Raw genomic sequence first — 14,516 nt, 5'->3', positions numbered from 1 at the left:
ACATTGTGTTTTGAAATGCGTGGGGGGCGAGAGGATGCACTTACAGCTTCTCTGCTTCTGCTGTTTTCCCCACCTATCTGCACCCGCCTCTGGCTCATTGACAGGTTGTTCTGCGTCACTGGCTACTGACCTGTCAATCAGCCACGGGAGGGTGCTGCTAGGAGGAGAGGGTGCTGCAAGGAGGAGAGGGTGCTGCAAGGAGGAGAGGGTGCTGCAAGGAGGAGAGGGTGCTGCAAGGAGGAGAGGGTGCTGCAAGGAGGAGAGGGTGCTGCAAGGAGGAGAGGGTGCTGCAAGGAGGAGAGGGTGCTGCAAGGAGGAGAGGGGGCGCTGCAAGGAGGAGAGGGCGCTGCAAGGAGGAGAGGGCGCTGCAAGGAGGAGAGGGCGCTGCAAGGAGGAGAGGGCGCTGCAAGGAGGAGAGGGCGCTGCAAGGAGGAGAGGGCGCTGCAATGAGGGGAGGGCGCTGCTAGGAGGAGAGGGCGCTGCAAGGAGGAGAGGGCGCTGCAAGGAGGAGAGGGCGCTGCAAGGAGGAGAGGGCGCTGCAAGGAGGAGAGGGCGCTGCAAGGAGGAGAGGGCGCTGCAAGGAGGAGAGGGTGCTGCAAGGAGGAGAGGGTGCTGCAAGGAGGAGAGGGTGCTGCAAGGAGGAGAGGGTGCTGCAAGGAGGGGAGGGTGCTGCAAGGAGGGGAGGGTGCTGCAAGGAGGGGAGGGTGCTGCAAGGAGGAGAGGGTGCTGCTAGGAGGAGAGGGTGCTGCTAGGAGGAGAGGGTGCTGCTAGGAGGAGAGGGTGCTGCTAGGAGGAGAGGGTGCTGCTAGGAGGAGAGGGTGCTGCTAGGAGGAGAGGGTGCTGGTAGGAGGAGAGGGTGCTGGTAGGAGGAGAGGGTGCTGGTAGGAGGAGAGGGTGCTGGTAGGAGGAGAGGGTGCTGGTAGGAGGAGAGGGTGCTGGTAGGAGGAGAGGGTGCTGCTAGGAAGGTAACACAGCGGATGCAGAGAAGCTGTAAGGTGCTGCTAGGCAGGGAAATCAGCGGATGCAGAGAAGCTGTAAGGTGCTGCTAGGCAGGGAAATCAGCGGATGCAGAGACACTAAGGTGCTGCTAGGCAGGGAAAACAGCGGATGCAGAGACACTAAGGTGCTGCTAGGCAGGGAAAACAGCGGATGCAGAACAGCTGTAAGGTGCTGCTATATAGGGAAAACAGCGGATGCAGAGACACTGTAGGGTGCTTATAGGTAGGGAAAACAGGGGATGCAGAGAAGCTGTAAGGTGCTGCTAGGCAGGGAAAACAGCGGATGCAGAGAAGATGTAAGGTGCTGCTATATAGGGAAGACAGCGGATGCAGAGAAGCTGTTAGGTGCTGCTAGGAAGGTAAAACAGCGGCTGCAGTCAAGCTGTAAAATGATGGGCAGGGAAAACAGCAGATGCAGAGATACTGTAAAGTGCTGCTAGGTAGGGAAAACAGCGGATGCAGGGAAGCTGTACGGTGCTGGTAGTGAGTGCATCCTCACGCACCAATGCACTTCCAGAATGAACTTCAAAACCCAATTTCTCGCTGCAGAACAGCACTTTAGGGTCATAAGGGAATCAATGAGTTTCTCTTTTGAAAAACTACACAGTTTGTATAAATGGTTTGGAGGATTGTAGATTAATAGTCGCTCACAATTCCTTTTTAAAGGGGTTTTCCACTACTGTGATATTGATATATCCTTAGTTGTTAACAGCTGATTGGTGGGGGTGACGGGTGTTGGACCCCCGTCAGTGTGATATTGATGACCTATCCCGGGGTAGGTCATCATTTTCAGAGTAATGGATAACCTGTTTTATAAATGTGACACAATGTACGTGCACCGGAATGATGGCTTTATTGGGCACACTGGAGATGTAAATCATTGGTCACATCATGGTAGAATTTATGGACATCTATGGTGATTTCTTTGCCTGTGTGGATTGGATGGGTTGTTACCGACATCTGTTGAGAATTTCATGTCAATAGCACCTTTAGAAATAGATTTACTTAGAAAATTGGTGACGTGTTCAATACTTATTTCGCCTGCTGTAAATCTACCCGAGTCCATCACTTTACCCCTGTGACGTTAGTTTCTACCCCTCCGTTAGTGGTCACCTCTGTCTTTTTTTTTCTTTTTCTGTACACTACAAAGCTGCCCACTTTGTTTAACCATTTCTACAAGCGACATCCATTCTTTTCTAGTATCTTGAAGATGTTTGCGGCAGACAAGAAGCGAGTGGAAACCGCCCTGGAATCCTGCGGGCTGAACTTTAACAGGGTAGGATATGACGATGAAAACGTTTAAAGCCATAGGGACTCGTGTTTTTTTTTTTTTTTCCAGATGTTGTAAAAAAAAAAAATGTCCTTAAAATAGTTTTCCTGGAAAACGGCATTTTGGAATGGCATGTTAGGACTGAGTGATTACTCCAGTGCATGTTTCCCTTTTACAATCAATGAAAGCAAATCCTACGGAAATGTGATTTATTGGGGTTGTTGGGAATGATCGGCTTGACAGGACGTCAGAGTGCAGGGATCGGGGCAGTTCTGATGGTACCACACTTTAGCTACCACCCAACTGCCATCGTCTCTTCCACTAGTATTGGTGACAATGACTGATATATGTGTATGCTTGAGAGCATTTCAATGGTTTTTTTTCTAGAGTTGGTGCAAATCGATTCCCCGGACCCAATCCGACCACGTCTGTAATCTGTACCTACTGTATGGGAGCCCTGAGGACCACCACCTACCTCCCGCAATCCGTGGCTCTTCTTTTGATTAGTCAGCCTGGCGTACCGTCACATGTGCATCCTCCAGGCCAACTAATCCAAAAAAAAAAAAGGTAGTAGGCGGTTTTTAGGTCTCCAATCCACCGGCCAAAGATTACAGTCCGAATCCTCCTAGTTCATTCGCACCAACTCTTACTTTTTACTTCCGCCATTCGTTTTTCACACATTGGCCACTTTATGTCTTCTGTTAGAGTGAGTCCATCAAGCCGGAAGAATTCACACTTGACATTTTCGAAAGGTTTCTGAATAAATTATGCCTTCGTCCGGACATTGATAAGATCTTACTGGAGCTGTAAGTTGTGTTTTTATGCAGTAGTTGTTGTTTTTTTTTTATGTGGAATTTGTTAGTGTTTTTTTAATTAAATTATATTGTTTTGGTGTTTTGTTTTGTTTTTGTCTGAAATTGTAAATCTGACCATGGGCAATAAACAATATTTCCCATTATAAGAACAATGAGATCAGGGGAAATGTCTTTTCATTTCTGCTACTTTTCCCAAATCCTAGTCGACTCTTAAGCCCAGCTTTACCATACCCGTTTGATATTCACCTTTTTTCTTTCTTACCACTTTTTCACATCTTCTTTATTTATCCATGATTTTTTATAGTAGGTAGGTTGAGCTTGTATCAACTTTTTTTTTAATCAAAAATGATTCAACATATAGAATCGTAGAATGGTTGATTTGGAAGGGACCTCCAGGGTCATCGTGTTCAACCCCCTGCTCAATGCAGGACTCTCTACACCATCTCAGACAGATGTCTGTCCAGCCTCTGTTTGAAGACTTCCATTGAAGGAGAACTCACCACCTCTTGTGCCAGCATGTTCCACTCTTTGATCACCCTCACCCTCTTTGGTCACCCTCATATATCAACAAGTCCAGAATTTATTCTGAAAGTGAACTTTCCAACAGTTACTTTGGGGGACAGGTCTTTATGTTCCCTCTGTCCTATGTATGGGGGCCCCCTGATTCTGAAATTCAACATACCAGAGGACCAGAGAAGGATCCAGCCTGCTGAATTTCAGCGGCTGATCCTTATGTTCTCCCTGGAGATAAGCCCCCACCATAGGAGTCTGATAGCGGCACTCTTATTAAAGAGAACACAGGAACGATCTGATTTCTCCGAGCCGAGTGCTCATGTGCACAGATTGTTAGAAGACATGGCTGTTGACTGAAGGATCATTTGGCCAACAGCTATCGAATGTGTATAGGGAGGCTTTAGAAATTTTGCCAAAGAAAAGTCTCGAATATCTGACACGTTAGGATAAATAAAACAAGATCAATGGAGGAATCACTAAGATTTTTTTTATTTTTTTTTTGCAGGGCGTTGTATTTTGCCAATTTTTGAATTTTGGATTTTTAATTACCATACCTACTCGTATAATTACCAATAATTATTAAATCTCATTCCTTGTGGCAATAAAAAAAAAATATCAGAGTTGCATATTTTACCCCATAAAAAAACTAAAAATCAAACAATACATTTTATGTACACCAAAAATATACTGCAAAAAAACAAGCTTTCACTTATTAGTGATTTTTTTTTTTAAAGTTAGGGATCTTAGAAATTGAAGCCCTAAAACGCTGTTTGTTAGGAAAAGTACTAAATCATAAAGAAATAAATATAATATCCCTATGGCCTTTAATTACGTAATAAAGAGGAATGAAATTAACCTTATGGTGCATGACTTAAAAAAAGAAATCCCACAATGGCAGATTAGTTGTTTTTGTTTTTCCATTCACCCTTGTTTTCTACCTAATGGCCATCATCAAGCATTAGAAATTGAATGGATCAAAAGTCTAGTGTCCATCGTGGGCATCCCTGCTGTCCTAATACACCCGTGTCCCAGGCAGGAGATGTCACGGTCGCCACCGTACCATAGAGGTGATGACGACTGTAAAAATGTTCTGATTTCGACCTAATCCAGAATCCTCGTTTTCTTTTTCAATTTTGGAGTCTTCGTAAATATACCCTCATTTACTTCTTTTATTTCATACCCAGTGGCGCTAAAGGGAAACCGTACTTAAATATTGAGCAACTGATGGATTTCATAAACCAGAAGCAGAGAGATCCAAGACTCAATGAAATCCTTTTCCCACCGCTAAAGAGGGACCAGGTGCGCCAGCTCATCGAGAAATATGAGCCCAACAGACAGTTTCTAGAGCGGGGTGAGTCTGAAAACCAGTGTGGAAGGACTATCCGTCCTTCAGCCGCCTGAACGTTCTCTTCCTTACAGACCAGATGTCCATGGAAGGCTTTAGTCGCTTCCTCGGTGGGGATGAGAACAGCATTGTGCCGCCGGAGGCCCTGGATCTAAGTGATGATATGACGCAACCCCTCACCAGCTACTTTATCAACTCCTCTCACAACACCTACCTCACTGGTATGAGGCCCAGGGCTCGGGCACACACACGGCTGCTATTCTGATTTTACATGCCATCATCTGTTTTTTCGTGTCCTGTCCCTTTTGTACAGCTGGGCAGCTCACCGGGAACTCCTCCGTGGAGATATACCGTCAAGTTCTGCTCACCGGGTGTCGCTGCATTGAGTTGGACTGTTGGAAGGGGCGTCCCCAAGATGAAGAGCCCTTTATTACTCATGGTTTCACTATGACCACCGAGATACCCTTTAAGGTATATTATATACAGTATATCTGTGCCTCCTTGTTCTTCTTATATCATGTTTCTTTTTTACCCTACGGTCCTCCTATTTTATTACAGGAAGTCATTGAAGCCATTGCCGAAAGTGCCTTCAAAACCTCCCCGTTCCCAGTAATCTTATCATTTGAGAACCATGTTGACTCGTAAGTGTACTTTATAACTTCTACATGTTTAGGCCTCAAGTTTTATCTTTTGGGATGCGTCCATAGGGAACTTAAGTGCTACACTTTGGTAAAAAAGCAATAATGAGTCGTGACCATTAGAGGTGGTGCCAATCAATTTTCAAGATTTGGTCCAGCAGTCATTTCGGTAATACGTGGCCACTTGGTGAGATCCAGCAAGCTGCCTCCTACCTGCCAACATCTCTTCTTTCGATTAGGCGGTCAGGGGGCGACCTCACATGTGCATCACGCCGTAACAACTAAGTCACGGCAGTCCAGCTAAACAAAACAGGAGGCGGGGAAACCGTCAGAAAAGAGGTGATTCTTGGGGCGCCCGTCCATTACTGACCTGACCGCTGGACTGGGTCCTGCTAATAGACTCGTACCATCTCTCGTAATCACTAGTCTAGTAATCTTCTGAAATTCCAATTTGTCAACTTGGGGATGAATTTGCCTTGGAAACTCGAATCCAAATCCTCTGATAGCTCTGAATAGACGTGTATGACACTCTCAGATCTCATAGGATGTTTTCTAACCCTTTCAAACTCTACAATACAAAATAAAAAATTGCCAAAAATTAAGTAAAAAAATACTTTTAACACAAGACACTGATTTTAAACAATAGGTCATTTTCTGGTGACACGTTCCTGTTATGATTCCTTGTCATTTTTATGTTGTCTGCTCAGACTTTCTTTGTGTTTTTTGAAACCTAAAATCTTTTTCTTTTTTTTTTTTTCTTTCTAAAGTGCGAAGCAACAAGCGAAGATGGCGGAGTATTGCAGGAACATCTTTGGAGACGCGCTCCTAATAGAACCGCTGGAGAAATATCCTGTAAGGAGATGTGTTCTCCCTCGCTACATTGTCCTCACGCTCCGCTTCTCATTCTCATCATGGGCTGACATTTCACTTTTTTGGCATTCTTACTGATATGATCTTTCATTCTTTTATCGTCACCTTTGCGTTGGTGACATCAGGAATGTTGTCGTTTTTGGACAATTTATTCGCTTGTGTTTTTTTATTTTTCTTATCTGTCGCAGAACCGTAGTAGAAGTCATACTACTTATGATGATGTGTGTAAGACCTTATTTTAAAAGTTAAGAAGTTTTCTAACTTTTGATTATGAGACAGTTTAGTAGTCGGTGAGTGGCTGGTGGTCGTGACTCGTGTCGGCACCTTGGCCACATCTTATATAACCGTGTGGCCTAATGTTGAACAGCTCAGACCCATCCATCCATGTTGCTCCACATCTGCTCCGGAATTGGACGATTTCACCGTCACTTGGTTCCTGGGCCGGCACGGTTCCGGGCTCCTGGTTCTTGCACATTTGCTTATCCATCTTCTGCTTGCTCCTCACGTATCTACCGTATTCTTTTCTTTAGCTCCAGCCAGGATTTACTCTCCCGAGCCCTCAAGAACTCTTGGGTAAGATCCTAGTCAAGAACAAAAAGAGGCACCGAGTAGGGGGAAAAGGCTCCGAGGGCAGCGTGAAAAGGAGAGTCAGCGAGCAGCCGTCCAACACGTACAGCGATTCCTCCAGTGTGTCTGAGTCGCCCGCTGCTGGTACGAGACTCACCCTGTGTGCGCTCGGTGTCTCCGTTCTGTTGGCTACAGTGCTGGAGGGGTTTCCGCTTTGGGAAAAACATAGGAAAACAGCTGAAAAATCCAACTTGTGTTTTTTCTTTCCATAAGGAGTCATTAGAGACTACGTTGCAGCAGGTTCTGCCGTCCAATATCTAATGTTTATGCACCTGCCTCGTAGTGCAAGTACCGTAATGTGTTTCTAGTGGTAACTTCAGACTTGCTCTATACAATGGCGGTTTTATTGGCATCGATTTAAGTTGTAAGCTTTGGAATAAATGAGATGTTCTGTGTATTATGAATTCGAAATTAACCCCTTCATGACCGTGGGATTTTTCGTTTTTCCGTGTTTGTTTTTCACTCCCCTCCTTCCCAGACCCATAACTTTTTTATTTTTCCGTCAATTTGGCCATGTGAGGGCTTATTTTTTGCGGGACGAGTTGTACTTTTGAACGACATCATTGGTTTTAGCATGTTGTGTACTAGAAAACGGGAAAAAAATTCCAAGTGTGGTGAAATTGCAAAAAAAGTGCAGTCCCACACTTGTTTTTTGTTTGGCTTTTTTGCTAGGTTCACTAAATGCTAAAACTGACTTGACATTATGATTCTCCAGGTCAGTACGAGTTCGTAGACACCTAACATGACTAGGTTATTTTTTATCTAAGTGGTGAAAAAAAATTCCAAACTTTGCTTAAAAAAAAAAAAAAAAATGCGCCATTTTCCGATACTCGTAGCGTCTCCATTTTTCGTGATCTGGGGTCGGTTGAGGGCTTATTTTTTGCGTGCCAAGATGATGTTTTTAATGATACCATTTCGGTGCAGATACGTTCTTTTGATCGCCTGTTATTGCATTTTAATGCAATGTCGCGGCGACCAAAAAAACGTAATTCTGGTGTTTCGAATTTTTTTCCCGCTACGCTGTTTAGCGATCAGGTTAATGCTTTTTTTTACTTGATAGATCGGGCGATTCTGAGCGCGGCGATACCAAATATGTGTAGATTTGATATTTTTTTATTGATTTATTTTGATTGGGGCGAAAGGGGGGTGATTTAAACTTTTATATTTTTTTTATTTTTTTAACATTTTTTTCAACTTTTTTTTTTTACTTTTGCCATGCTTCAATAGCCTCCATGGGAGGCTAGAAGCAGGCACAGCACGATCGCCTCTGCTACATAGCAGCGATCTGCTGATCGCTGCTATGTAGCAGAAATGCAGGTGTGCTGTGAGCGACGACCACAGGGTGGCGCTCACAGCCACTGGCGATCAGTAACCATAGAGGTCTCAAGGACCTCTATGGTTACAATGGAGACGCATCGCCGACCCCCGATCATGTGATGGGGGTCGGCGATGACGTCATTTCCGGCCGCCCGGCCGGAAGCGGTGGTTAAATGCCGCTGTCTGCGTTTGACAGCGGCATTTAACTAGTTAATAGGTGCGGGCAGATCGCGATTCTGCCCGCGCCTATTACAGGCACATGTCAGCTGTTCAAAACAGCTGACATGTCCCGGCTTTGATGCGGGCTCACCGCGGAGCTCTGCATCAAAGCAGGGGATCTGACCTTGGACGTACTATCCCGTCCGAGGTCAGATAGGGGTTAAAGGTGTTGGCTACTACTTTTTTTTTTATTGATGGCCAATCGTTAAGATTGGACATCAATATTTGATCGATGGAGGTACGACACCCGCCACCTCCCGCCAAACGGCTGTTACCGCTGGCGGCCAAAAGTTCTCAGATGCAGCCACAACACAACAGATCCATCATTTCCTCTGTGTAGGAGGTGGATCTGCAGTACCGGGCCACTGCCTCTGTAGTTTTGATGAAGGTGCTGAGTTCCAGCAACATCTCAGATCTTTCGGCCGCCCCCGGCGCTAATAACAACTGATTGGCGGGGGTGTTGGGTGTCGCACCCCCACCTATCAGATATTAATGACCTTGCCTAAGCCATCAATAAATTGTTATCCCCCCCAGTTTTCTGTAAGAGTAAATTACTCTGTTTTATTTTTAGTATAGTTTTTCTCTACTACTTTTGCTACTTTTTTTTTTTTACTCTTCAACTTTGCTTATCCAGATGTTTTAGACAGATTCTTCTCCTGCAACTTTTACCAAATAACGTATTTTTTGACACATCCCATTCAAAGTTCTTGCCTGAAGTAAGTTTTTTGCATCGGCGCCAATTAAAGAATCCCAACAAATTTTTTTAAAGGATTTTGTGTTTCAGTGTTTTTTTTTTTTTCAGTTAAAAACCCCCAGTTAAATACAAGAATTAAAGAGCATTTTTTTTTTATTTTGCGCAAAATTCGTTATTTGTGTGCTCTATTTTGAAGAACTCGGTGCAAAAAAAAAAGGGCAAATACCTCAAGACAAAAAAAAAAAAGAAAAGTTGCAAATGATGAATCCGTGGCCCTTCTCTGTAGGATCTGACTTGTTCAGGGTCATGCAGGAAATGTTTCAGATGAAAAAACTTGAGCAACTATATTTCTGGTTTAAGTTTAAACATTCATTTCTTGGTTTAGCGTTTCTCTATTAGTTTTTTAGGCTTCAGCTAAACTTTGACTACAGATTGCAATGTGCACACTGTTAGGATTCCACTCTGTTGCCTGATAAAGCGGTCGTGACCTTAAGGATGCGATTGGTATGACCGGCGGGCAGATGCCGATTAACTTCTCATCCGCTTCTCTGAATGGAGCATTGAGTGAAGCAGAATTGTATGAACATGACCTTCATTGTGAGCGCAATCCTGACAGTGTGCATATTGCACGTGCAGAAAAAAGTTCAATAATTCTAAGCATGTATCACATCATGTACCGAATATCCATTCTCTGGTTGCAGGCACTCTGGCCTCCGACTCGGCTGACGTCTCTTTAACCCTTTCCAATGGTGATGAGAAAATCGAGGAGCGGATTCCTAAGTGTGCAGAACCGCGCAAGTCTATAGGTGATGTTTCTATTCTGTGGGGCGTATCTGTCTATATGATTGGATGATGCACGCTCTATAAACTCTCTATAAACTTCACACCTTTTTTGTCGTGCTCCTTAGACCGTGATGCTTATAGCGAAGAGGAGGAAGATGAAGAACCTACAGACCCCAAAAAATCCGATGAGGTTAGTGTAATGGTCAAAAACACGTGACTTGTCTCCATTTTATTAGCTTCCGTGGTTAATATTTGACTTTTTATTTCTGTTTTCCAGGGCACAGCAAGTAGTGAAGTCAGTGCCACTGAGGAAATGTCCAATCTTGTTAACTACGTTGAACCTGTAAAGTTCAAGTCATTTGACGTGGCCAACAGTGAGTAGACGTGCGCTCAGAGGAGAACAAACGTTAAAGCGTTCCCCCCCCAACCTTTCCCTAAAAAGTGATTACACATAATGCATATATAGTCACTTTCCCTGCCGACGTCTGCCCTTCTCCTGCTGCCGCCTCTTTTGCTTCCACCGTTTTGGTTCTCTTCAATCCAACATGGCACGGTAAGGGTACCGTCACACTATACGATTTACCAACGATCACGACCAGCGATACGACCTGGCCGTGATCGTTGGTAAGTCGTTGTGTGGTCGCTGGGGAGCTGTCACACAGACAGCTCTCCAGCGACCAACGATGCCGAAGAACCGGGGTAACCAGGGTAAACATCGGGTTACTAAGCGCAGGACCGGTGTCTGTCCCTTGCCGTCTGCTTCCCGCACTCACTGACTGCCGGCCGTAAAGTGAAAGCACAGCACAGCGGGGACGTCACCGCTGTGCTCTGCTTTCACTTTACGGCCGGCAGTCAGTCAGTGCGGGAAGCAGACGGCAAGGGACCTGACGGACACCGGAATGTAAGTATGTAGTGTTTTTTTTTTTTTTTTACATTTACGCTGGTAACCAGGGTAAACATCGGGTTACTAAGCGCGGCCCTGCACTTAGTAACCCGATGTTTACCCTGGTTACAAGCGAACGCATCGCTAGATCGGTGTCACACACCGATCTAGCGATGACAGCGGGAGATCCAGCGACGAAAGAATGTTCCAAACGATCTGCTACGACGTACGATTATCAGCAGGATCCCTGATCACTGCTGCGTGTCAGACACAGCGATATCGTATGGATATCGCTGGAACGTCACGAATCGTACCGTCGTAGCGACAAAAGTGCCACTGTGTGACGGTACCCTAAAGGTACCTTCACACTAAACGACGCTGCAGCGATCCAGACAACGATCCGGATCCCTGCAGCATCGCTGTTTGGTCGCTGGAGAGCTGTCACACAGACAGCTCTCCAGCGACCAACGATGCCGGTAACCAGGGTAAACATCGGGTTACTAAGCGCAGGGCCGCGCTTAGTAACCCGATGTTTACCCTGGTTACCATCCTAAAAGTAAAAAAAACAAACGCTTCATACTTACCTTCGGCTGTCTGTCCCCGGCGCTCTGCTTCTCTGTACTGGCTGTGAGCCCATCCGCCGGAAAGCACAGCGGTGACGTCACCGCTCTGCTTTCCGGCCGCTGTGCTCACAGTGAGTGCAGGAAAGCACAGCGCCGGAGGACAGACAGCGGAAGGTAAGTATGAAGCGTTTGTTTTTTTTACTTTTAGGATGGTAACCAGGGTAAACATCGGGTTACTAAGCGCGGCCCTGCGCTTAGTAACCCAATGTTTACCCTGGTTACCAGCGAAGACATCGCTGAATCGGCGTCACACACGCCGATTCAGCGATGTCAGCGGGAGAGCCAGCGACCAAATAAAGTTCTGGCCTTCTAGCCCCGACCAACGACATCACAGCAGGGGCCTGATCGCTGCTGCGTGTCAAACTGAGCGATATCGCTAGCCAGGACGCTGCAACGTCACGGATCGCTAGCGATATCGTTTAGTGTGAAGGTACCTTAAGTCTAAACCACATCTCCTCTGCTTTGTGTGTGCTGGGAATGGACACAACGCCAACATCATCAGCCTGTGCCCATCCTTCAGCACACAACAGGCAGGGTAGACATACCAAAGTGCTTGCCATGGCTCTGCACCAACCATGCTGGATTGACCAGAGCGCTGGAAGCAGAGGAGACCACAGTAGAAGAATAGAAGTCAGCAAGGAAAGCCGCTGCCAAATGATTTTGGCAGCGGCTTTTTCATAGGGAACACTGGAACGCTCCTGTGTGTGGGGGGAGACGTAAGAGATGACTTTCGGCTGAACACCTGTCTAATGTATGTCACCAGGTAAAAGCTTTCATGAGATGATTGCTGTTCGCCATACCAAACCAGTATTATGTTATCATAGGTTTTTTCCATCTTACATTTTATTTATTTTTAAAGGCATAAAATAAAGTATAAAAAAAAAATAATAAAAAAATAGATAGATGCTGGTTATCATAGGTTTTTTCCATCTTGCATTTTATTTATTTTTAAAGGCATAAAATAAAGTATAAAAAAAAATAATGAAAAAATAGACAGATGCTGGTTATGGTAATATTACATGAAGCTCCTCTCTTTTCCGCCCTCGCGCACAGCAGTATTTGCAGGAATCCTGTGTATTCTGTTTCTTTTCTCGTGAGCGGTGAGATCAGTCATCTGATGTGGGGCGATTTACTGTTGTGTTACTGCAAACGTTGAGTGGGCTGTCTGGTGTAGAACACAAATTTTGGGAATTCTTAATTAATCGAGGCAGGTCCCTATTTCCCGAGCTTCATCTCTGAGTGGAGGGAGGCTACAGACATCATCTCTCTTGCATTACAATCACAGGCTTATTCATTTCATCTCCCTTTGCAAAAAGCCACGTAGTAAAATAAAAGAATCTACAGTCACTACCGTCCATCAAAAAGGAAAGCATTTTCAAAAGTGGAAGTTCTCACTTTACGGAAGGGGTTCAAATGTTCTGGTTGGATAAATATGGCAAATGTTGCTGTTAAGGAAAGCTGTTGATAATGTGTGTTGTTTTTTTTTTTTCTTAATTGCTTTTTCCTATCCCTTTTATTGTTCTAAAAACCGGTGTCATCATAACTGTTACACCGTCTTCTCATTTCATCTCCTGCATTCCTCATCTTCCTTTGTTCTCGCTCCGTCCCTTCGTTCTCTCGCAGAGCGGAATAAATATTATGAAATGTCTTCCTTTGTTGAGACTAAAGCCCTGGAACAGCTCACTAAATCTCCCATGGAGTTTGTCGAGTATCCTTATAGTCCCTTTTTAAAATCTTAAAACAAAAAATGTGAAAAAGTTTGTGTGTGAAAGAATAGATTACCGTAATTAAAGGGGACCGGTGACTTGCTCAAAACAAGTTGGTTAAATAAAATACCTTTGAAAAATCCCCGAGGTCCTCTGATTCTGCCACTTTTTTTCCGTTTTGATCTGCATCGCTCCATTGCAGAGATATTCACATTTGTTTCTTCTGGAGAGCACTATGTGAAATCTCTGCTTGTGGTGCAACTGGGCGTTCCTTCACAGTCTTCTCTGGGAGCTTGTGCTTTCACCCCTTCCAGATGATGACCAATCGCAGCTCGGCAGATGATCAGGCAGTCTTGAGAGGAAGGAGTGAAAGTTCCCTCCCTCGGAGAAGACTGAAGAAACGTTCAATTGCTCAACAAGAAGAGATTTCACATAGTGCACTGTGGAGGAAACAAATGTGAATATCTCTGCAATGGAGTGACGCAGCACAAAATGGAAAAAAACGGCAGAATCAGGGTAGACCAGGGATTTTTACACTGTATTTAACTTGTGTACTCCTTCACAACCAAAATTTATGTTGTTTCAATGAATCAAAAATTAAAACATGGATCCAGGTTAGTCTTCACTAAATCTCTACCACTGTGTTTTTAATGGAATCTCCTTTGCATCTCCAAGTTTACAGACTATAAACAAACTCTGTGTAGTCTGGCTCCCTAGTCATTCTTCTATATGTCTGCAACTTATAATTTGTCAGGTTGGCAAAAAGTAGGAGGCAGATGAAGGCAACAAAGTGCAGCATCAGGACCAGATTACATGGTGTGCGTTTATAGTATTCTCCCGTGGAGATGCATTGGTCTGCAAAGGAGCTGTGCACATAAACCAGTGGGACGTTATTACTGAAGACTATTTGCTAAATAGGTTCATTTTTCATTTGAAATATACCTGAGCAAAACGACAAAAACTTATCTGAGCCCGCTAACTCCTCACTAACAAGGAGTGTTCTCAGTCACAGCAAGGGTGCACCATGCCTTTGCTTGGTTTGCACAGTCATTTTATGCTGAAAGATTCACTTGTAATTGCTCCTGACCGATCTCAACAGTTATTTTGTCTCTTTGATAAACTTGCTCACATTTGGGACAGCCAGTGATTTCACCGCTTGGTAAGAAATTCAAAAATATGGTTCACTTATTCAAGCCGCAGTGCATAAAATCCCTT

The 14,516-nt window shown here is 44.7% G+C and overlaps 1 protein-coding gene across 1 annotated transcript in view; it reads left to right on the top strand.

Annotated features, from left to right (window-relative positions):
• The window catches only part of PLCB3 (phospholipase C beta 3), a 104,478-nt gene that overhangs the window by 64,109 nt on the left and 25,853 nt on the right, over positions 1 to 14,516 (top strand). The window contains exons 7-18 of the mRNA XM_069738792.1: positions 2,199 to 2,274; positions 2,974 to 3,074; positions 4,781 to 4,947; positions 5,016 to 5,162; positions 5,255 to 5,412; positions 5,500 to 5,582; positions 6,347 to 6,431; positions 6,980 to 7,160; positions 10,008 to 10,112; positions 10,215 to 10,279; positions 10,367 to 10,463; positions 13,219 to 13,303. Coding sequence (XP_069594893.1) covers positions 2,199 to 2,274; positions 2,974 to 3,074; positions 4,781 to 4,947; positions 5,016 to 5,162; positions 5,255 to 5,412; positions 5,500 to 5,582; positions 6,347 to 6,431; positions 6,980 to 7,160; positions 10,008 to 10,112; positions 10,215 to 10,279; positions 10,367 to 10,463; positions 13,219 to 13,303 — 1,350 coding nt within the window. The remainder of the gene's footprint in view (positions 1 to 2,198; positions 2,275 to 2,973; positions 3,075 to 4,780; positions 4,948 to 5,015; positions 5,163 to 5,254; positions 5,413 to 5,499; positions 5,583 to 6,346; positions 6,432 to 6,979; positions 7,161 to 10,007; positions 10,113 to 10,214; positions 10,280 to 10,366; positions 10,464 to 13,218; positions 13,304 to 14,516) is intronic.

This window comes from Ranitomeya imitator, chromosome 9, assembly GCF_032444005.1.
Source record: "Ranitomeya imitator isolate aRanImi1 chromosome 9, aRanImi1.pri, whole genome shotgun sequence".
Taxonomy (NCBI): Eukaryota; Metazoa; Chordata; class Amphibia; order Anura; family Dendrobatidae; genus Ranitomeya; species Ranitomeya imitator.
Note: the sequence above shows the minus strand (reverse complement) of the source record. Positions and strands in the feature narration are given on the sequence as shown.